The sequence below is a fragment of the Amphiprion ocellaris genome, chromosome 16 (assembly GCF_022539595.1).
Source record: "Amphiprion ocellaris isolate individual 3 ecotype Okinawa chromosome 16, ASM2253959v1, whole genome shotgun sequence".
Classification (NCBI taxonomy): Eukaryota; Metazoa; Chordata; class Actinopteri; family Pomacentridae; genus Amphiprion; species Amphiprion ocellaris.
In genome coordinates, this window is record NC_072781.1 from 16,480,445 (window position 1) to 16,502,598 (window position 22,154).

Genomic DNA, 22,154 nt, shown 5'->3' on the forward strand with positions numbered 1-22,154 from the left:
AGTGAGGTTTTCCAGGGATTAAAGTCCTAAACTGAAGATTCGTTTTCCTGCCAATACTGGTGCAAATGTAGATATCAGAAATACACATTTTTAAATCACAAATCATTACAACTTGTCTGCAAAACTGTCTTTCTCTTTCTAGCGGAACATGCGTGTCTCTCTAATCCATGCTCTAACGGAGGAAGCTGCTCAGAAACCAGTCAAGGCTACGAATGTCAGTGTGCGCCAGGCTGGAGCGGCCCGTCCTGCACTATCAGTAAGACTGCAATCACCCTGCACCCACTGAACGCGCTCATAGAAAATATCAGGTTGATTAACCTGAATTGACTTTTCTCTGGCACAGATGTTGATGACTGCTCTCCAAACCCCTGTAATCATGGAGGAACCTGCCAAGATCTGGTTAATGGCTACAAGTGTCACTGTCCTTCGCAGTGGACGGGGAAAACATGTCTAATAGGTGACTCACCAAGCCCCTTTCCACCACTTCACTGCTGTCAGCTGCATGTGTGAATGCCACTAATCCTTTTCTCTCCCCCTCTAGATGCCAATGAATGCGAAAGCAAACCCTGTGTCAATGCCAACTCATGCCGAAATCTGATTGGTGGATACTTCTGCGAGTGCCTCCCTGGTTGGACGGGGCAGAACTGCGACATCAGTGAGTTGAAAACTGTCAGCTGCAGCTGCGGAAACAGGACACCTGTCTGGTGCCTGCTTCCTTTATTTATTTATTTCCACTTGTGCAATGTATGCTGAATTAAAGCGGCAACATAAAGATGTAAAGCAAACCAGTTGGACAAGGGCTGTCTATTCCAGCTCTGTAAATGAATCCACTATATCATTATTAGCCCTGTGTGTGGCCACGGCTGTGGTGATTAGGGGTGGCTCAAAACAATCCCAGGACTAGTTTCACTTGGCAGCAGACAGGATTGCTCAATACTGTGTTTTGCTCTGATTCTGCAGCCACATTATCCAAGTTTTGCACAGCACACTGTAGCTCTGACAATGTTTTTAAAGGCCTCTAGCATGGGAAAGATAAAGCACAGACTTGTTTTCAAAGACAGACTATTTAGTCAAGCTGTTCAGAATTAATCCTCAGATTTGTTTTCCTGTGCAGATATAAACGACTGCAAGGACCAGTGCCAGAATGGGGGAACTTGCAAGGTAGGTGTTGGGTCAAAAACCATCTAGCTTTATCTAGTATCACTGCTCTGTTTGCCAGCTTGTTTGTTTGTTTTATTGTGTCTTTTTGTCTAAGCCAGAGACATTTACAGCAGTTTTATAAATAGCTGCTGTAAACTATTCTCTCCAAACCAACAGTGGAATTGTTGTGGAATTCCTCTGAAATCAAATCTGAGAGGAATGGGTTCAGAGGGGTTTCCAAGGGAGGGACACACAAGTTTCTTGACCACACTAGATTGAATTACCATAAACATTATTGTGTTGAGCCCGTGCCAGGAAAATGTGTTGAAATAATTGTGGAGCTGTGATAATACGGGTGCCCCCCCCTTCAGCCTGCTTCACTTTGTTTCCTGGTTTGACAGTTATTGTTTGGACTCCACCCTTTCTAAGCAGTTAATCAAATATGTGGTTGCGTGAGTTAATCCCAGTCTCTCTTTCTCAGGACTTGGTAAATGGTTATCGTTGCTTGTGCCCCCCTGGTTTCGCCGGCGAGCATTGCGAGCGGGACATTGACGAGTGTGCGAGCTCGCCGTGTCTGAATGGCGGCCGCTGTCAAGACGAAGTGAACGGCTTCCAGTGCCTCTGTGTGACTGGCTTCTCAGGAAATCTCTGCCAGGTGAGACACGACTCCCACCAGCATCCCACACACCATTAAGCATGCATGCAAGCATCCTCCCCTGCTATCATTTAGCATCTTAAGCCTTTCCCCCAGCCCCGTTTCTGTCAGCATTGCTGTATCTGGGTTTGTTGTAAAGTTTTCCTGCCCCACCCTCTTAAATGGCTGTTGTTCCACAGTCCTCCTTTTTAAAAGGGAGTGCTTTGTTGAAGCTGCTCCTGGCTACAGTGGGATACATTCCTCAGCGCTGAAGCCCAGACTCAGAGGACGGTTCCTATGTCTCTGCCTTGTTTTTCCCCTTCCTCCGAGCGCTGTGCGTGTGTTGTTTCCTGGCACAGCCAGTAGGGAGGATGCTGTGGGTTTTGCTCTGTTTTCTGTAGCAGAAACTATGTCAGCTATCAGGTTCACCGCTCTCTATTCAATACCTTTTTTCCCTAGCTGGATATTGATTACTGCTCGCCCAACCCGTGTCAGAACGGAGCGCCCTGCTTCAACCTGGCCACAGACTACTTCTGCGCCTGCCCAGAGGACTACGAGGGCAAGAACTGCTCTCACCTCAAAGACCACTGTCGCACCACCACATGTAAAGGTACGTCTCCTGCCTGTACAGTAACCACAAGCTTTTTGCTCCTTGTCTTTTTCCACAAGGCTTCTGAAAAGCGATCTGTGTAGCTTGCTGTACTAAAATGCTGAATAAGGCCAGGTATTCACCATTTACCCGAACACTTTGCCCACATTTTCCCATGAGGGCAATACCTACATTTTAGTTTCATGCAATGCAGTTTCTTGGCCAAGGTGTGCAGTTATTTTGAGTGTGGCTCTCTTGATAAATGCCCCCTCCTTCCTCTCCACAGCAAAGCTTTTCCAATGATTCTCCCCTCTTCTGAGTTCCCTGAAAATCTGGCAAAAGACTGATAGCACCGTGTGTGTTCTTGGTAATGACTTGGTGGGCTACCTCTTCTTTTCCCCCTCAATGAATGCGCACATATTTTATGTGTGTGTGTGTGTAATTGAGTGAGTGGACCAACCACAGAGTCAGATACCAGACGGTGAGATTCTCTCTGCTCTTGGCAAGATTTAAGTGATTACAGGGGAGCAAATTCAGTCGGCTCTCCTAACCTGATCAGACAGGGGGAAAGGAAGGGATTTCAGTGCGGAGTGAAAAAGATCACTCTGAATTGCTTATGAAAGCATAACAGCTTATCGTTGTTTCTCCTATCATTATTTTTTTCCCCCCAGTTCGTACACCGATACTGTTTTTCTCAGAGGATGGGAATGTTTAATCATCGTGTTGACATTATTATCTCTAACTGCCTGTTGCCTTGCAGATCTCTTTCTTAATCGCTTCGCCTCGCTTGCTCACTAGTTCTTTCACTTGTTAGCTTACTTGTCCTTTCTTTAATATAAATTAAAACATGGTTGCTTAACTTTGATTAAAATACCAGTGATAAACAAAAAGCCTGTCCTTCCTTATTCATTGAAAGATAAAACCGCATTTAATGATTTGGAAGAAGTGTTAGATCAAACAGGGTTTCATGAGTTTTATTGTCTAACTGGCAATGCTTGTTACACAAGAACAGATACACTTCTGAAGTTAATAGAAGTTTGATTGCAGATGACACCGCAAAAATCTGAATAAACACAACCACCTTGTCCCTTCACAGACCATTACATGACAGTACAAGATGGCATGTGTGATACTCTATAGAGAGCCACTTATTCCAGCTTTTTTTTTTTTTTGTTTTTTAATACTTGTTTCCACTTTCCATGCGTCAGTTAACTGTTATGGTGATGCCTTCTTTTTGGTAAAGCCGTCTGCAAGTTGTTTTCTTGTTTTGTACCAAGAGGACTTGCTCAGTCCTCTATGTTTGGACATGTTCGCCGATGCTGCTTATCTCCAGGCAGAATCTTTTCTCAGAAACTGGCTCTGTAAACCCAAAGGCGTCAGCAAATGAACTATTGTCTGTCACAAAGAATGCTGGTGAAGCATGTTTGGCGTCACCAGGAGTCAGTTCGGAGAACAGCGTAACCAGAAAATAGCATTATCAATTCCATCAGACATCAGACAGTGTTTCCTGTGCTCGTGAGTCCTCTTGACTGCCAGGAAACGAGGGAAGAGTTTCCATTTTCTTCCATTAGAACAGTAAGTTGCCTTCCTTGTGTGCCCTCATCTGAAACATTTCCAAATGAGGCAACACAATCATCTTAAGAGCTAAAGAGGTGGAAGTACAAAACTACTTCCTTGAACTTAAGTTCGCAAACTCTTGTGTTTGCTTCTTGGATTGTCTGAAACAGTTGCACATTTTTGATGCGCCGTGCCAAAGTGCTAGCATCAAATATGACGTCTGGCCTTCTCCATCTTGCAACCCAGAAATGTGGCCCATCCTGGACCTCTGCAGATTCTTTTCCATAAAATAGCAGACAGATCATCTTACTGCACAGCACATGAAGGATCCATTCTTCAACTTAGAGAACAGATCGGGGATGGGGTGGTGGAGAAACTTTTGTCTGTCCCTAGTATGACGTCATTCACATGATAGGAAAGTACCCTGGTTACACTGCAGTCATGAACAAGCCAACAGAAAACAGCCAGATTAACCCTGGACATTTTTCCCCGCTGTTCTCAGGAATGTTTCTTTCTCTCTGTTGTACAAGAACAATGAGGCATCTGCCAGGCTATACACCCACTTTATAGGCTTCTATAATGTTCCTTCACAGTCACCCTCAGGGGGGAGGACTGATGTAAAAGTCACATGACAGTTCTGTTCCCTGTAGGAGTGCAGAGTTTCTATGCATGGAATGATACATCCAGTATCTTTGACAAATAACTCCCACAAGTAGTCAAAGAGACACTGAAGCACATGTGGGTGACTCCCACACTTTACCTCTTCAACACGCCTTGCTGCTTTTAGTACTAATCCATTTGTATCTGTGTATATTACCATCAGTAACAGTGATCTCCAGGTGAAGGCTCTCTAAATTTAACAGAATCTGCGATGCTTGTGACATTGTTAGATGAGCAACAGATTACACCAGCTTTTTGTGTTTTTACCTGCAGCTTTGCCCGCACTTTCTGGCACTTTTCTGTGTTTTTAGATGGACATCAGCTGTCTGCTTTGTCCTTCAGTGTGCCCTTATGTTGTCATTTATGGGTTGTGCTCCATCAAACTATACTACACCTCAGTAACAGTTTCTGTGCCCTCCGTTTGGTTGTCAGCTGTTCCCTTCAACAATGTTTGTTTCACTTTCTGCATCATCCTTTTTGGCATGTAAAACCTCACTCTCTGCATTCACTTGTCTCAGTCGAGGTAATGTGCCCTAATGCATGTACCTCCATGTCTGACAAACACATCCTGACCCATGACAAGTTCAGGGAGTAGAGTCACTCATCCTGTGACCTCAAAACAAACCCACACTTCCTTCATGGGACTGCTCAATCCATGTTTCAACAAAAGAAGCCTATCTGATGATGTGTTAGGATAGTCCCCCGTCTCTACCAGACATAGAAGGCTGTAGCACCAACCCGTCAGTGAACAATCCAGTCTCTCGTTAGCTACTTCATATTTCATATCTGTGTGACGTAGTGGTTTACACACAGCTCTCTGTATTCTTTCCAGACTTTCTGCTTCTGTAAAAGCCTTTCATAATGCATGTAAAGCAGAAATGTGTTTTGCCACCCATTCACTTTTTGTGGTACCCTCTGAAGACATGGACACTTCATGGTCTTTACTATAAGAGCCCAGTCCAATGCAGTGTCACAGTCACCACCACTGCTTGTCTTTGCCTTTATTAAAATCTCAGTGTTTGGTTGTAAGCTGCATATATGCATAGAACCACAGGCTATAATATAACTGTTGTCAGTATTTCAAGTTTTCTGCCATATCTCTCACCTCATCACTGTTGAACTCTCACGCTTTGTTACTGAATAGTTTCTGAATCACAATTACTCAGTCTTGGACAAAATGTGTCACTATTACAGAGGACTTGATGTGGTCAAAATACTGTCTGCACTAAACTGTGTGAACTAGAACAGTAATGTGGTGATAACTCACACCTGGTTTGAGTTCATCTATTGCCAAAATTTGGACAGTGTTCTGCAGAATGTTGCTCTATTTTGTGTCCTTATTTCCTGAGCTAGTCAGAAGCTTCTGCAGTTGGTCAGAAGCATCCCCTATACCAACTGTCAATGAAGATTTGTCAGAATTTTTAATTCACAAAAAGATCCATTTTGCATTCCAGCAAAATGTGCCATCTTATACCGATGGTCAGTTGTCCAAATGAATATAAAGCAACCAGTAGTGTACAGAGGTATACATAGGCAAGAATGCACTTTTTAATATCTGAGACTTGCCACACCTCTCTGCAGTGATTGACAGCTGCACAGTCGCGGTGGCATCCAACAGCACACCAGGAGGAGAGCGCTACATTTCATCAAATGTGTGTGGACCTCACGGCCGCTGTCGGAGCCAGGCGGGGGGCCAGTTCAGCTGCGAGTGCCAGGAGGGCTTCAGAGGCACCTACTGCCACGAGAGTAAGGCCTGATTCCAAACACACAAAAGAGAATGCAGCAGATTGTGATGTTTCAGACTCTCCTGCAAAAGCATAGTCCGTCTCACATTTTTCTCAACTTTCACTTTTGTGAAATTTTCAGACATCAACGACTGCGAGAGTAACCCGTGCCGTAACGGAGGCACGTGCATCGACAAGGTCAGCGTGTACGAGTGCATCTGTGGCGGTGGCTGGGAGGGCGAGCACTGTGAGATCAGTGAGTGGGACCATTTTTGCTGTGACCTCAAAACAAACCCACGCTTCCTTTATGTGACTACTAAATCTATGTTTCAACATAAAAAGCCTGTTTGATGATGTGTTACGATATGGGCCCGCACATAAATCACGCTACCGTTTAATGCCTCCACCAGACATAGATGACTGCGGCACCAACCCCTGTCATAATGGAGGGACATGTCGAGACCTGGTGACTGATTTCTTTTGCGAGTGCAAAAATGGCTGGAAGGGAAAGACTTGCCACTCCCGTAAGACTCCTTTTCTTTTTTGTTGTTTGCTCCACACCCGTGTAGTCTGTCTGTGCAGGCTCATGGTATGTGCTTATGGCTGTATATAATTACCCAATCTTCTATGAAGTGTGTGAGATTCACGTGAGTGACCTTATGATTTTTAATGCCCCCTCCAGGCGAAAGTCAGTGCGATGAAGCCACGTGCAACAATGGAGGCACCTGCCACGATGAGGGTGACACATTCCAGTGCAAGTGTTCCCCAGGCTGGGAGGGCACAACATGTAACATAGGTGAGTCACACAGTCACAGCGGTTTGGTTTAATGTTTCGTATTTACACACGCACTCTCATTCGCACACAAACAGACCGAGACAAAGAAGTCTGCTTTGTGGGAGAGCACCGTCTTGTCTCAGATATTAATCAGATCTGTCAGATCTGCGAGGTCCATAAACAGTTTTTATCCCTTCACTCTGTCAGCGCTCCCTCTCCGCTCATCTCCCTCTTCGCCCGTTTCTCCCTCTCTTCGGAGTGCTGACAGATACCCGCTTAAAATCCCTGATTGCACTGACAGTACACTTCAAAGTTGTGGAATGTAGAAAAAACAGAGAAAGCGGAAACCCGACTGAAAAAAGCCAAACGAACGGCAAGTTCTGTGACTGTGCAAGGTTTTTGTTTGCACTGATAATCCAAGCTCACTGACAGCACTAAACTTTTGCGTTTTCTCTCTCTTTCAGCCAAAAATTCAAGTTGTCTTCCGAACCCGTGTGAGAATGGCGGTACCTGTGTGGTGGAGGGGGAGTCATTCAACTGCGTCTGCAAGGAAGGCTGGGAGGGTCCCACATGCACCCAGAGTAAGCTGGCCAGTGGACAGTTATTGCTATTAAATGATGATAAACCTCGTGCTACCTAGTTCAGAGGTGAAGTCCTGCATCTGATTAAAACAGACTCTCCCATCATCTTTTGATCTGTAGCTCCCTTTTTTTTCCCCTCCCCTCTTTCCTCTCTTACTGGCTGCTGCCGGCCATGACAGGAGAAAGGAAAGGAGGACGGAGAAAAGGGCTCAGGAAAGTGGAGACAGATGTTTCTCCCCCCTTTCTCCCAGTCCAGCACACACCCCTCTCTCCCCTCTCGTCGCTGCATTCTTGTCCAAACAGTGACATGTCTGCTTGTTCTGCAGCCCTCCTCCATTTCCCTGATTTTCCTGGGATCCCTGCCCTGTACTCCAAAACATAAATTCCTCTTGTAACTTTTGTAAGGGGGAGCGAGAAACAGCCGGGGGTGGGAATTTGGGTGTGGAGGTGTTGTCGACGGCGGTGCGGGAGCTTGGACTAATTTTTGAGGATGAGCGTCAACTCTGTGTTGTTAAGAAGGCACAGTAAGCAGGCAGTGCATCGTCCAGGCCGGACCGGCCCAACATGCCTCTGAACATGCAAGCTCAGACGTGCCATTTGCTGTCATGTGCGCTAAACACTCATACATGATAGAGGGAAAAAAAACAACAACACACTCACTGCTTTCTGTCTGTCTCTCCCTCCCTTTCTGTTTTTTTTTTCTCTTTCAGATACCAACGACTGCAGTCCACACCCATGGTAAGTGGAAGCCAAACATTTCCTGTAGATTTAAACAGATGTAAACACGCTGCTCCTCCTGTATCGGAGTTTCTCACCTGCAGGCTTTCCCTCTCTCGCTCGCTGTCTCTCTGCTGAGAACCAGGCGTTCACCCTCCCCTGTCATTCCTGAGATGCAATCGGCAAACCCTGTTCTGTGAACTGTCATGTGGAACTCTTATTTAAACATTCACTCCAAAACCAAAAAGAATAGGACTGAGTGCTGTAATTGTTTATGAGAATTTGTTGTTATGTCACCTGGTGAGAAAACTCAGACTGGAGAAGCATAGATATATGGCAGTGTGTAAAACAACCTTGGGGTATCCAGAGATACAAATTTCCCCTCTTTCTTATCTGCAGCTACAACAGTGGAACCTGTGTCGACGGGGATAACTGGTACCGCTGTGAGTGCGCCCCAGGCTTTGCTGGTCCAGACTGTCGGATCAGTGAGTATTAACCCTGCCTCCAAGCTCTCTCCTGATCCCTGTTTGAGCCGTCAGCTAGAGCATGCCCGGGCTGCGGGACCATCACAGTCGCTCCAAATGGAGGGTCTAGTCGGCCAATTATCTGTGCGCTGGGCTTCAGGCCAGGCCGAGCCATTTCAGTGTCACTCCACCGGGCCATGCTGTTGTCCCTTGGGGGAAACCAGCTTAGCAGGCCAACAGCTAATCAGCCATGCTCTCTGACACTGATTACACAGATTGTTTTCCCTCTTAAAGGCTTTCAGATGGCCACATTCTTTCCCATTGCAAACCCTTTGTTCTACTAAGTCCAGCCTTTAGCTCCTGCATACCTGCTAATGATGCTGCCTTTTAAGAAAGCTGCAAGGGGGCAAAGAACGTCCCGGGCTGATTTAAAGCATGTTTGCTTGTTTTTTATTAACTGCCGTGTATGTGTGTGTACTGTTCAAATGACACATGACCTCAGTGAATTTAGTTTAGGAATTAGATTTGTGTGCTGACTGCTTAACCCAATATTTGAATGCTGTCTGGCTGTGCTCTTTATCCCATGAAGGAACCATTTCTTACCCCTCGCTCTTCTCCTGTATGACAGATATTAATGAGTGCCAGTCGTCTCCATGTGCCTCAGGCTCCACCTGTGTGGATGAGATCAATGGATATCGCTGCCTGTGTCCCCCGGACAGGAGTGGACCCTATTGTCAAGAAGGTAATAAGTTTTCACAAGCCAAATGCGCTTAACAAAACATAGCGTTTCTTATATAGTTCTAACATTGTGACTGTATTTAACACAGTGACGAGAAAACCTTGCTCTGGTAACGGACATGTCACCCCTGACGGAGCCAAATGGGACGAGGACTGCAACACTTGTCACTGTTCCAATGGGAAAGTTGTATGCACAAAGGTATGTGAAAACTGCATTAAATAAAGAAGTAATAGACACGTATTTTCAGTGGCCCTGTGCTGGTGTGAATCCCATGATATCAATGTTTACAAAGAACAAAAACAGTTAGTGACTCAGAGACTCCGTAGGAGGTTGTGTCTTATTCCACAGAATCTTCAGAGATTGCAGGTAGGGCCATGTCGCGCCACAACAACTGTCTGTGTCACAGGGTGGAGTTGGCTTGGGAGTGTCAAATTCTATGCAGAGATGATACAGTTTGTTTTGAAAAGAAACACAATGCCACTGTTAGAAATTGGTGTCGAATGCCATTTCAGAATCTCCCACAGTCACACTGGGTGAAGACTGGCTGATTTACAGTAGCAGCCTGAAGTAGTGCTATCATTATCATGCCCATCTAACCACCAGTTGAACAATGGCGCTTCACTGATGCGGCTCCCCCTCAGAAGGAAAATGCATCATGGGGTGAAAATGATCTGTGCGAGTGTAATATGTACTGTAGGCTACAGTTTTAAACACAGCCTGGTGTTACTGTACTTTTACTAACAGTGGCTTGTGTGTTTCATGCGGATTACAGAAGCATATCCCTCGGCATGCAATGGAGACAAATCTTTGCAGAGCTACTAATATCCTTGCCTGGGAAAAACTGGTGTTGCAGATTCCTTTTCTCTAATCTATTTACAGCCTGTTTGGGACAGGATATTGAATTTGTGGTAGTTGGTGCTGCATACACTTTTCACTTAGTATCAAAAGTCTAAACTGTCAATTGTCAAAATCTGTCTTTAAATGTCTGGACAAATTCAGAATATTTTGACTTTTTGTTGTTTTGTTTTTTTTTTAAACTTTCTGAACACCAAAGCTGGTGGGTTTTTAAAACAGGTTGTTTTTAGATTACAACATTTTTCAGAGCCAGAAACTCCAAAAACAGAAAGAATTGTCAGATATTCCATTTTTCAGCAGTCATAAAACAGCAGTAACTCCCAGTTAAGCTTAAAATTGTTTTATTTTCAATGTGTCTTGTTTAAAAATCAACCATTTGCAGCTTTTGTAAAAGAAAAAAAAATCTGTTTTCCTCTGCGTAACTAAAAAGCCATTACTGACGCAACTGTGACTAACGGTCACATGACAAAAATTCTGGGAATTTTTGGCTGATCTGCAGGGTGTGTTTACACAGAGCAGATAGGAGGCGTAGTAAAGGAGGCTTAAAATATCCATAGTCACCTTGTTTGCCAGTATTGGTATTTGGCACATTGACAAATGTTGTGCATGTCAAGGTTTTTCCAATTTTTGTTTAAAAAAAAAAAAAAAAAAAAAAAAGTAAAAATAAAAAATTTAATTTAACTTTATTTTTTAAATTATTTATGGTATTCTAACATTGTTACACTGCACAGAAGACATTTATCAGTTCCTCTTCCAGCCATGATTTTGCTATTTCCATAGAGGTGCAAGACTTTGCTTTGCACTGAAAAATGAGTCCACAGTGAACAAATATGTGACAGTAGCAAAAAACCCTAGAAACTGCTTGTAGTTCAGAGGGTTCCCCAGGAAAGTCTGTACAAAAATTCCCAGAAATCTATTTCATAGCAGTTGCAGATATGTCAGTTTAGACTGAGGCGGTGGATTGAAGAACAATCTGTGACATTATATTAACATCTGGGTGCTTTTCTCTCCAGATGTGGTGTGGTCCTAAGTCATGCAAACTGGGTCCCAAAGGCCGAGGCGGGTGCCCCTCGGGCCAGAGTTGCATCCCCCTGAGGGAGGGCCACTGCTTTGTTAAGCCCTGTCTTGAGCTAGGAGAGTGCTGGCGCTCCAACCCTCCCCAGCCTCCCACCAAATGCCACCCCAGCTCCACTTACCAGGACAACAGCTGCGCCAACATCACCTTCACCTTCAACAAGGAGATCATGCATGCTTATCAAGTGAGTTACTTCGGCACCAGAGAAGAAGACATTGAATTAGTGGCTTCTGGGGTCATTTTTCATTCCTCTGATCCACCACCTTTCTTTCATGGATGGGAGCAGCAAACTGTGAAAGATCAGGTTTTTAGAAGTGCTCACCCATCTCTCCTGGGCAAAAAGAGAATCCTGAACTATTTAAATGTGCTCCATGAGGAAAAAATGTAGAGATACTTCTCTTTGTGTCTTCTTGTCAGCACAGAAGTTTTGGTATTACTCAGAATCAGAATCATGATTTTGTAGCTCATGCCATTCCCCTCTTAACCAGACTGTACTGTGAGATTAATTGCAGGATAATATGGATTTGAGCTAAACAGGACCACTGGCGACTCTGTCACCACATAGGATGATCACTCGCCAACTGCCTAACAAGCATGACAGCAGATAGTGACAAGCATATGAGCCTGTGGTCTTTAATCTAAATTAGGTGGATTTCAACCAGATAGGATGTTGAACCTACTGCCAAAACACAGACTACCCCCCCCCCCTCCCCGATTGCCCTCTATTTTTCCATATGTGTTAACGTCCACTTTATCTCTTCTTCGTGTCCAGGGATTGACTGTGGAGGGAGTATGTAGGCAGCTGAGGCACTTGTACATAGTGAAGAATTTCTCCTTGGAGCATTCTGTGTCCATAACCTGTGACCCCTCATTCTCAGCCAGCAACGAGATCCACGTCTGCATTGTAAGTACCTCCTCCCACTCCCAGTCTGCCATATGGTTGTCTGCCTCTATTAATGCATACACAGAAAAAAGTCCTTTTTGATTTATAGCCTGCAGCATGCATTCTAAGCAGCACATAGGCTCTAGTGGAATATGTGATGGATTTAGATTGGGGTATTTTGTGTCATCAGTTGACAGCAAGTAAACACAATCACTGGCAGACAAGATAGAACTTAAACCTAAACCAATAGACTTCAAACCTCACTTTCTTCTTTGCATTCAGTCTACTGAGGACCATCGCTTGGACCGGAGCCCCATTAAAGACATCACAGACAGGATAATCGACTTGGTTAGCAAACGCAACGGGAACAACACCATCATCTCCGCCATTGCAGAAGTCCGTGTGCCAAGCCCCAGCAAAACTGGTATGAGCCGAATCCAAACTCCTATGAAGTTTTCCAGACTTGCAAACACTTGTGTGTAGAAACTAGTGGGAAGAGTCTTTTTCAAAGATCAGATGAGACAGAGCCAAGCCTTGAATATGACAGCAATGCTGAGTACCAAAGAAAAACGTATGTGTATATGAAAAATAAGTCCTTGCCCTCCCACACAACTCCGACCGCCCAGGTCTGCCATCTCAGGGCAGTTGTAATGGAGCTCAAAAGGATCTAGCCAAACTTTCAATGGAAAGAGCAGAGCAGCTTGGCTACGTGGCTTTAGATTGGCTCATACTGCAACTGGCTGGACTTGGAGTAAGACTCTTGCATGTGTCCACCATTCATCAACACAGTGACAGCAGACTGCCGCCATAGCCAAGTAGAAGCAGCCTCCTCCCCTGTTCAGGGCTCAGAGGTCAGGTTGTGCTGGCAAAAGCACGCTAATGATTTAGCAAGCTTGACACAGCGATACAATAAAACCTACTGTGCATTGTTTAATTGAGAGTCAGTTCTTTTAAATCTGTTCCATCTCTTTGATCTGTGATTGTCTTCTTCCGTCAGACTACCTAGTGCCCCTCCTCAGCTCCATCTTCATTGTCATCTGGGTCCTCGTGCTGGTCTCCATTTTGCTGTGGTGCATGCGTCGGCGGCGGAAACAGAGCAACCACAACGGGACATCAGCGACTAGCTCTGAGGACAACACAACCAACAACGTGCGGGAGCAGCTTAACCAGATCAAGAACCCTATAGAGAAGCACGTGGGCCTCACGGTGGCCATCAAAGACTACGAAAACAAGAACTCCATCATTGCCAAAATAAGGACAAATCATCCCGAGGGGGATGAGGACGACAAGGAGAGGCACTTACAGAAAGGCCGCTTTGCCAAACAGCCAGCATACACACTGGTGGAGAGGGACGAGAAGGCGCCCATCTCCAATCCCAACTCGACATCTAAGCATCCTAATTGGACTAATAAACAGGACAACAGAGACTTGGAGACAGCAAACAGCATAAACAGGATGGACTACATTGTATAGCAGACAGCTGTGTTGCTGTGCAACCAAGCCTTATGCCTGCACACCCAGGTGGTGGGTGAAACAGGGGAGCTTTGGCATGTGTAGTTAGTAAACGGTCATGTCAGTTGTGACCCCACAGTATTTTCAGATATTCCCCGTGTTAATTTAAGTTCTGACAAGCTGGCTTACACTGGCAGTGACAGTTGCTTTGGTTGGCTGGAAACACAAGGCACTGGTATACATTTCACTGTAGAACTAGTTGCAAAAGTGTCCTCCTATGCATTTCATTTCCCTTTTTTTTTAAATTCTGTGGACACATGGAAGGGGCTCCTGGTGTAATTGTTGTACAATGACTAAAACTACCCGACGTGTTCAACACTAGAGCTAATTATTTTTAGTATGTGTTTGAATTCTTTCTAGTTCTGTTTGGAGAAAGAGCCTTTTCAGTTTTAGACTTCAGCAACTGTCAAAAGAGAAAAAAGATCAACTTTATTATTTATTTTTATTTTGTGGGGGGGTGGGGAGGGAGAGGAAAGGGTTCAATGTCAGCAGTTGCTGCCAATATGAAGAATTTATGTGACAATTTAGAACATGTAGATATGTACATTTTTTTTATTAATCATTGTGTATATTTGATTTATTAACTTAATAATCAAGAGCCTTAAGATATCATTCCTTTTTATTTATATGTTCTGTCTAGTTTGAAGGTTTTGATAGCTGTGGAAGCCTACCATTTCTTTCAATGACTAAATTTTTTCAACACGTTCTATAAAAGCCAAATTTCAAATAAGACAAAAGATGGGCGCTTTGGGCCTGAAAGAAATACTTTTTTTTTGTTGTTTTTTAAAACATTTGACATTTCATTATTTGTTGCCAGGACCTTAATTGAAGGCAAGTGAGGTTAGGACAACAAAAGATCACAGCTGCTGTAAGGGTTGGACATGGTGGCAGACATATTGCTTGCCACTAATGGATAAATACTTAAGGGAACAAAAATTCTTCTGCAGCTTCAGTTTAACCCATTGACATATTTCAAAGGCTGTCAAAATCCACCAACTTGCAAGGCAAGTCTCATCAACTATGACACGCCAGAATTCCCATCTGCTTTAGTCAGCGTAAAATCATAAGCTAGACCAAGAGTACTTGAAGAGTAGGGGTGCAATGGGAACACTGTAGAATCAGATAAAATACACTGCCTTGCTCTGCAAGAGTCTGCTTTGTTTCTGTGCACATTTGTTTCTTTTAAAAAAAAATTGAGGCTCTTAAAGACAAACATGTTTTATCTCATTTGTTAACCCTTTGAGATCATGGCAACATTTTGTCCTATTTTTGACTTTGTGTTATGAACTTGAGAATTATGTGTTGATCTGGCAATATATTTTTGAAAGTCATATTTATTAAATATTTTGTATGAAAAGAGAATTAAAGTTGTCTTTGTTCTGGAGAGCGAGTGAAGAGTCTGTCTGTGATGCATCAAGGCAAACATGTCAGAGCATATGAAAGGTTTCTCGTGCATCTGGCGTGGGAACTAGAGCTGGAGAGAGATCATAGGCTTGAGCAAGGTCTCTGTCCAAATATGTTTACAGCTAATTACATTGTAGCTAGCCATCCTGTATTAAGTCAATCCTGAAGACAAAAATACCCCCGCTCCTCATGATCCTTAAACAATGTTTCCCTTGTTGGTCTGGCTTAAGTAGCATGCTTAAAAAACCTTTCCTTAAAACCTTTCAAACTATCCGGCTTGAGAAGCCTATGCTGTAGAGTTGAAGTGATTTAAAGACAAACTCTTGTAAAGAATCTGTTTGACGGGATTAAAGCCAAGGCAAGAGATTAGCAACACCTCTTGAGAATGACTTTAAATATATTAGGACTTAAAACATTAGGCCTAGTTTCACTAATCTGCCATACTGTGTCCATCTTGATAAGAACAGAAGTGACTTCTGGTAGTGATTCATCTCAGGTTACAACCACTAATACTGTTATTGGACAGACCTCACTGTCAAGCTGCCACGAGTATCAGCCAGTCTGGACTGTGAGTAAAGAAAATAATGCAATGAGATCAGATCTACATGTTATTTCATGCTGGCTGCTTTTCAGAATTTCTCAATTGATTTGCATATTTCCACAAAGATTTGTTTCCCCTGGGAAAAACACATTTATTTAAATCATAAAATGTCTTTCAAGTAAAAATAAAAATAAACCAGGAGCAATGTTCCCTCTAATTTTTCCTGAGTTTGAGCAAACACACAAACTCCCTGAGCGTCCCTTGGACCACTGTGAGCAACATCAGACGTGTGCACTGTGGTCACACCAGCATCACATCCATTCAAGTTACATGGTTCATTAAAAGAATCAAATTACAGCATTTACATTTCTGTTAAAACATTTTGACAACAGGAGCCAGTTGAAGGCTGCAGTGATTTTAGTGACACTACAATGTATAAGAGTGAAGTTATTGAATATTTGTTTCTCTTTACTGTTGCAGCGGTTTTGCAAATTGCAGACGGACCCTGTTCACTCCATAGACACCAATGTTATTCCTGTAGCTTGAAAGACAGCTACTTTTGATAAAACTGGGCTTGTAGCACTTTGTCTGCCTTGCAACAATGGGAAAGAGGCACCGTTTATGTTTTGACAACCTATATCTAACGAGTTATTGATGCTGGAAGTCCGAATCTGTGAATATCTTTCCAACTTTACTGAACTTGGGGCCACTACCACCTAAGGAGTGATATATTTAATTTTGAAAAAAGCATTTAGCCACACTTAAAGCTTTAAGTGCTTTATTAACATGGAACTAAAAATTTTGTATTGTTTTATTATCACAGGTTCTGTCTGAAAAGAGGTGGCATCATTTTAAACAGTGAAATCAAACTAACAAAATGTAATGACCAACCAGTGAGCAATACTGGATTCTGCAAAAACATAAACAACTTTTTTTTAAATCTAAATCTTAACACAGTTAATGTATCAACTTATTTATGTGTGTATGCATGTATTTATTGATTTATTTAGTACTGTTAACATATCAGAGTTCTGAGTGAGTTTTTCTTAAGATAGGCAAAGGCCATTTATTGATTACATATAGACTATTAAAAGTTTATTAAAAACTAAAAAGCATCTAAAAAAAAAACAACTTAGGCATTTATTGAGTCACTAAAATACTGTAGAGTACAGACCACATCAGCATGATTATAAGCATCCTCTGGTAAATTAACAACCAGATACTGATGTCTCTCACCATATGGACTTCAGGAGATGACTGGGGGATGATAAACTGTGACCTACTGGTTGGGTTCTCTCTGTTCTCATGTTTCTTACATGTTTGTCCCCTGACAGCCGGGTCATAATGTTTTCTGAGCAACACACCATACTATGACGTTTTTACAATGATGGTTCTACTATGGAACCAGTTTGACATGTTCAGGTGTTCTTTGTGTGAAAACTCAGAGATTTCAGGTATCAGAAGGTGGTTTTCAACTTTCTTTGTTAACTTTCTGCTTCAACTTTAAACTAAATTTCCTTCACTAACCCAGCCCTCTGGACTTCCAGTAAGCTGTGTTCCTATTGGCTGTCTAGGTGGCTGCTTGGTGTTATCAGGAACACCTGAGCAGCTCAGTGTCTTCCTGCTTTATTTAGCTGCAGACAAACATTTCCTCTGCTTCTCTTCACCATTGAATCGGGTTTGGCTCCATTGCTTTAGTTTGTTCTTTAGGCGTTGGCTTGCAGCTTCCAGCAGTAAAATCGTCTTTAATGTGTTTCTTGGTGTGTTTTAGGGCTTTGTACTGGATAGTCGTCCTGATAAAGGGGGTTCTTTAGCCACAGTTAGCACATGGTACTAATGTGTGCAGTGATTAGTGGATTTGGTGCAGGTGAGTTGTGTCTTTATCTTGGCTGTAGTGAGTCTTCAGAGGTTTTTGGTCAGACACATTCTGTATTCTGGTTTGAGAACCAACGTTGGTTGTCCAGAAGGTAAGAGTTCCTGTCCTGATTCTCTGTTCTCAGAGGTTCTCTGGTAGGCTGCAGGAGACTTTAGCGTTTGGGTTGTGCTAGTTTGGTTTTTGTATGGTTTCATTTGGACGACTATCTTGAGGCCCCTCCATGTGGTTTAGTGAGGTTTTCTGCAACAGTTCTACAAAGCAACCTGCAGCAGAAGAGACTTTTAGGAAGTTCTGGAGACCAGACTTTAGAGCAGCAGAAACATTTGTCAGCAGTTTGAGCAGAAGGTGAGCTTCAGAGTAGAAATGAGACGGAAACCTTCTTGACCCGTGTGGTGAGGTCCTGTACCAAGAGTTTGAGCAGGTTGTGAAGAGTCTGTAGTTCTTTAGTCTGAAAGCACAAGAAGAGTCGACTCATTAAAGGAGAAAACAGGAGATATTGTTGGTTCTTCTGTCGCTCTGCAGTTTCCTTAGACTGAATATCAAGTTTATATTTTAAATGATTTGCCATGTGAGCCCAAGAAGACTTCAATAAATTCCCTCCATCCCCTGGACACAACATATTTTATTACCATGTTAAATGTTTTTTTTTTAAATGTTTTTGAGTTTTAATCATAGTTTTAGCGTAGTTTTTTTTCTCTTTGCTTGTTTAATTTTGTCATCTGTGTGAAAGGTGCTAAACAAATAAAGTTGACTTGATAAACTGAATAATTGACTAACTCATGATTGTGACAACAGAAGTATTTTCATTGTGATTTAAGGGTTTATTTCATTTTTAAGGTTGGGGTTAAAATTTTGACAGAAAAAGAAGATTAAAGAAGTAAACTACATAATAAAAAGCAATTAAATCAAAGGAAAAAAATTGAATACAATAAAACTTTTGAAAAGTTTTATTATTAAAAAGTATTTTTTAAATGTTTAATATTCTTCTTGTTCAATTGTATTTTTTAAATGTTTAATTATCGAAAATATTTTATCTGTAATTTTTAATATTTGTATTTTAAAAATTTTGTTTAATTTCATAATTACATGTTTTGTATCTTGTTTGATTTTCCATTTCAATATTTTGTCTGTTTAATATAGTAAAGACATTAAATACAATTAAATTATATTAAACAGACAAAATATTGAAATAGATAATCAAACAAGATACAAAACATGTAATTATGAAATTAAACAAAATTTTTAAAATACAAATATTAAAAATTACAGATAAAATATTTTCGATAATGAAACATTTAAAAAATACAATTGAACAAGAAGAATATTAAACATTTAAAAAAGTACAAAACATTTAATTAGATTATTAAACCTTTAAAAAGACAAAACATTGAATTAAAAAATTAAATGTTTAATTAGAAAATTACATCTTAAAGACAATAAAACTTCAAATAGGAATTAAACAGAAAATACAATGAAGCATTTAAAAAGAAAATTAAACATTAAAAGGTGGTAAAACATTTAAAAAGAAAAACCTTAAAGATTTAATCGAAAAACTAAATATTGGGAAAGAAAAAAAAATTCAAACAAGCCGATAAAACATTTGAAAAAACAATTAAACATTAAAAAGACAAAACATTTGGAAATCAAATCAGACATTAGAAAAGAATAAAAGGTGAGAAAAGAGCAAAATTAAACATTTAAGAAGAATCAAACTAAAGACAAAACATTTGAAAAGACACCAGTTAGACTTTAGAAGATCAAATTAAACAGAAGAGACAATAAAACGATCAAAAAGGGCAAGAACAGATAAAAGTCTTAAAGCATTTTCTAGTCTGAAACGAAAACATCAAGTTGTTTCTTCAAATATTTCCTCTTTCTATGTTCTTGGTTTGATTGTGGACAGATTTACTAAGAACTCATTTCAGAAAACTGCTTTCCACATAAAGTCTACTACTAGTTGAAGGCATTTATCAAACTAATGTTACCTTCTGATCTCCACAAACTTTACTATTCAATGAAGAGAATCAAAGTTTGTTCAGGATTTCTAAAAAACCCACAGGTGAAGGTCTGAGAAGAACTCAGATGGATGGTCTAAATGTGAAATCAAGACTCATGGTCACAAGTTTTAAGGCTTCTGTTAACCAGAAAGTTCAAACTAACAGAGAAGTACTGAGAAACCTTTAACATTTCAGCCCTCAGACTGTCTGAAGGTTCAAACTAACAGAGAAGTACTCAGGAACTTAGAAGATTTCAGTCCTTGGACTGTCTGAAAGTTCAATCTAACAGAGAACTACTGTGGGACTTAGAAAATTTCAGCCCTCAGACTGTGTGAAAGTTCAGGTCCTGAGGACTCGGGAGGTGTGGAGGCTTTGGAAAGTCTTGGAACTGAGGGTTCAACCCTCCAGCACAAAGGCTGAAGTCCAACCTCCTGAGAAAAAACGGTCGAAATGAGACTCGAGTTTAAAAAAAAAAACTCGAAAATGACAAAAAATAGATGATAAATGCGCAAAAAAAAGAAAAATTAGTATCTGAGCGAGTAGCTCAGGGGATAAGAAGACAGACTACCAAGTGGAAGGTCGCAGGTTCAAGACCCACCACCGGCAATTTTCTTTCTTTGTCTTTGTCAGGATTTTGATAAAACTTTAAGAAGGGTCTGGTCTTGAACCAGCGACCTGCAGCTCCATAGGCAAATCCTTAACTCACTGAGCTACAGATCAGATGAAAAGAAATAAATTCGTCGTCCCTTTGACATCGTAGTTGGTGAAGTGACCACATGGGTGGAGCCAAGGCGGAGTCTGGGTGGAGTCAGGGCGGAGAGTAGGCGGAGAGGTGGGTGGCGGTCTCCCCCCTCTACTCCCCCACCTCCCCCCACCGCCCACCACACCTTCCCCCGCCCGACGAGTTCTTCGAGTCTCCACGAGTTCTTCGAGTCTCCACGGGTTGTCCCGAGTTTCTGGAGTTTCCACGAGGTCGGAGGCAGAACAAGTTGTCATGAAGAGGTTGTTGAAGTCAGCCAGGATGGAGTGACTTTTTACAGCGACTAGAAGGAAGACACCTAGAAGAGCAGGTCTTTAACCACCATCCATAAAATCCATGGAGTCCCTCCAGAGAAATGAAGGGAGGTCAACTTTTATCAACCTCCATCCAGATGTTCAACTTGATATCTTTACTTTGACATTTTTAGCACCATAAACCTTTAGTATCACACTTTTTTTTATTATTTATTAGGACTTTAATGGAATCCACCAGCAGATTTTGTTTTTGTTGACAAACTTTATTCTTGTCGTTGTGGGACTGCAGTATTTAAAAACTGTTCCTTCTATTTGACCTCATGTTTATTAGTTTTAGTGGAGAAAGTTTGAATTGTCAATTAGTCTCTTAAAAACTAAATAATAAATTGGATTAGTCAAGAGGTTTAAATTTCTTACTTTGTCATATTTTAAATATGACAAAAAAATATAAAAATAAAGCATCTTGAGACCATTTGACTGTAATTGGCGTTATATAAATGAAATTGAATTAAAATTGTATGTATCTTGTAATGTTGGAGTAATTCAGCCATATATGTTAGAAAACACATGTTTTTTGTCCATTAATCTGTTGATTGTTTTCTCCAGTAATTCATTTCTTGTTTTGGTTTATAAAATGTCAAACCCAAATATATTCAGTTTACTGTCATAAAAAACCAAAAAGATTTACATTCATGATGCAGGAATCAGGCAGTTTTTCACTTTTTATCTTAGTTTAGTCAGAAAGATAGTTGATAATGTGTGAATTGTTGCAGCTTGTGAGCCGTAGAAGGTTTTAATCTTTGGGGACGAGTATCAAAAAACATTTAGAAACCAACATCAACAAAACACTCAACAAAGATTTGAACATCATTAAAGGGAAATCCAAACTTTTGCATGACATGACAATGTCTAATTAAAGGACATTTATTTCCAACGTGAACGTGTGATATTCATCCTCTGGAGCTTTCTCATCACATCGTCTTCCACCTGGACTGGTTTGTGGCATGTGCAACAAACATTTGAAAAACTGCACTTTAACATCAATGAATGACACTGAAGTTTAATCTCTACATAAATGAGACTGAGTCTGGATGTGCTGCTCTGTCATTACCTCCTAAGTTTAGGGAAAGTTCAAACAAAGAGGACAGTTCAGATAAGACTTGAGAATGAGCTTATTCTTGAACAAACATAGACTTTCTGAGCTTCAGCACCTCTAGCAAGATATTTTAACAACAAGTAACTCAAGAGATCCAGAAGTTGGAGAGAGTTAGCTTTAGCTGAGCCAAAGAACATGTGGGACGCTAACCTAGTAAACATTTCAGACTTTCCTCTGTGAATTCTGAGAAATAATTTCGTATTTAATGACAGCTACACATCTTAACTCAGACTCATTAAAACAGACTCTAATTCAGTGTCA

General features: G+C 41.5%; 1 protein-coding gene across 1 annotated transcript in view; it reads left to right on the forward strand.

Annotated features, from left to right (window-relative positions):
* Positions 1 to 15,289, forward strand: part of jag1b (jagged canonical Notch ligand 1b) — a 30,283-nt gene extending 14,994 nt beyond the window's left edge. Inside the window, exons 8-26 of the mRNA XM_023278006.3 lie at positions 143 to 256; positions 344 to 457; positions 542 to 655; positions 1,115 to 1,161; positions 1,622 to 1,795; positions 2,234 to 2,384; positions 6,162 to 6,326; positions 6,447 to 6,560; positions 6,715 to 6,828; positions 6,987 to 7,100; positions 7,544 to 7,660; positions 8,371 to 8,398; positions 8,777 to 8,862; positions 9,470 to 9,583; positions 9,669 to 9,778; positions 11,449 to 11,694; positions 12,283 to 12,414; positions 12,676 to 12,817; positions 13,391 to 15,289. Coding sequence (XP_023133774.1) covers positions 143 to 256; positions 344 to 457; positions 542 to 655; positions 1,115 to 1,161; positions 1,622 to 1,795; positions 2,234 to 2,384; positions 6,162 to 6,326; positions 6,447 to 6,560; positions 6,715 to 6,828; positions 6,987 to 7,100; positions 7,544 to 7,660; positions 8,371 to 8,398; positions 8,777 to 8,862; positions 9,470 to 9,583; positions 9,669 to 9,778; positions 11,449 to 11,694; positions 12,283 to 12,414; positions 12,676 to 12,817; positions 13,391 to 13,866 — 2,672 coding nt within the window. The 3' untranslated portion in view covers positions 13,867 to 15,289. The remainder of the gene's footprint in view (positions 1 to 142; positions 257 to 343; positions 458 to 541; positions 656 to 1,114; positions 1,162 to 1,621; positions 1,796 to 2,233; positions 2,385 to 6,161; positions 6,327 to 6,446; positions 6,561 to 6,714; positions 6,829 to 6,986; positions 7,101 to 7,543; positions 7,661 to 8,370; positions 8,399 to 8,776; positions 8,863 to 9,469; positions 9,584 to 9,668; positions 9,779 to 11,448; positions 11,695 to 12,282; positions 12,415 to 12,675; positions 12,818 to 13,390) is intronic.
* The last annotated feature ends 6,865 nt before the right edge of the window (positions 15,290 to 22,154 follow it).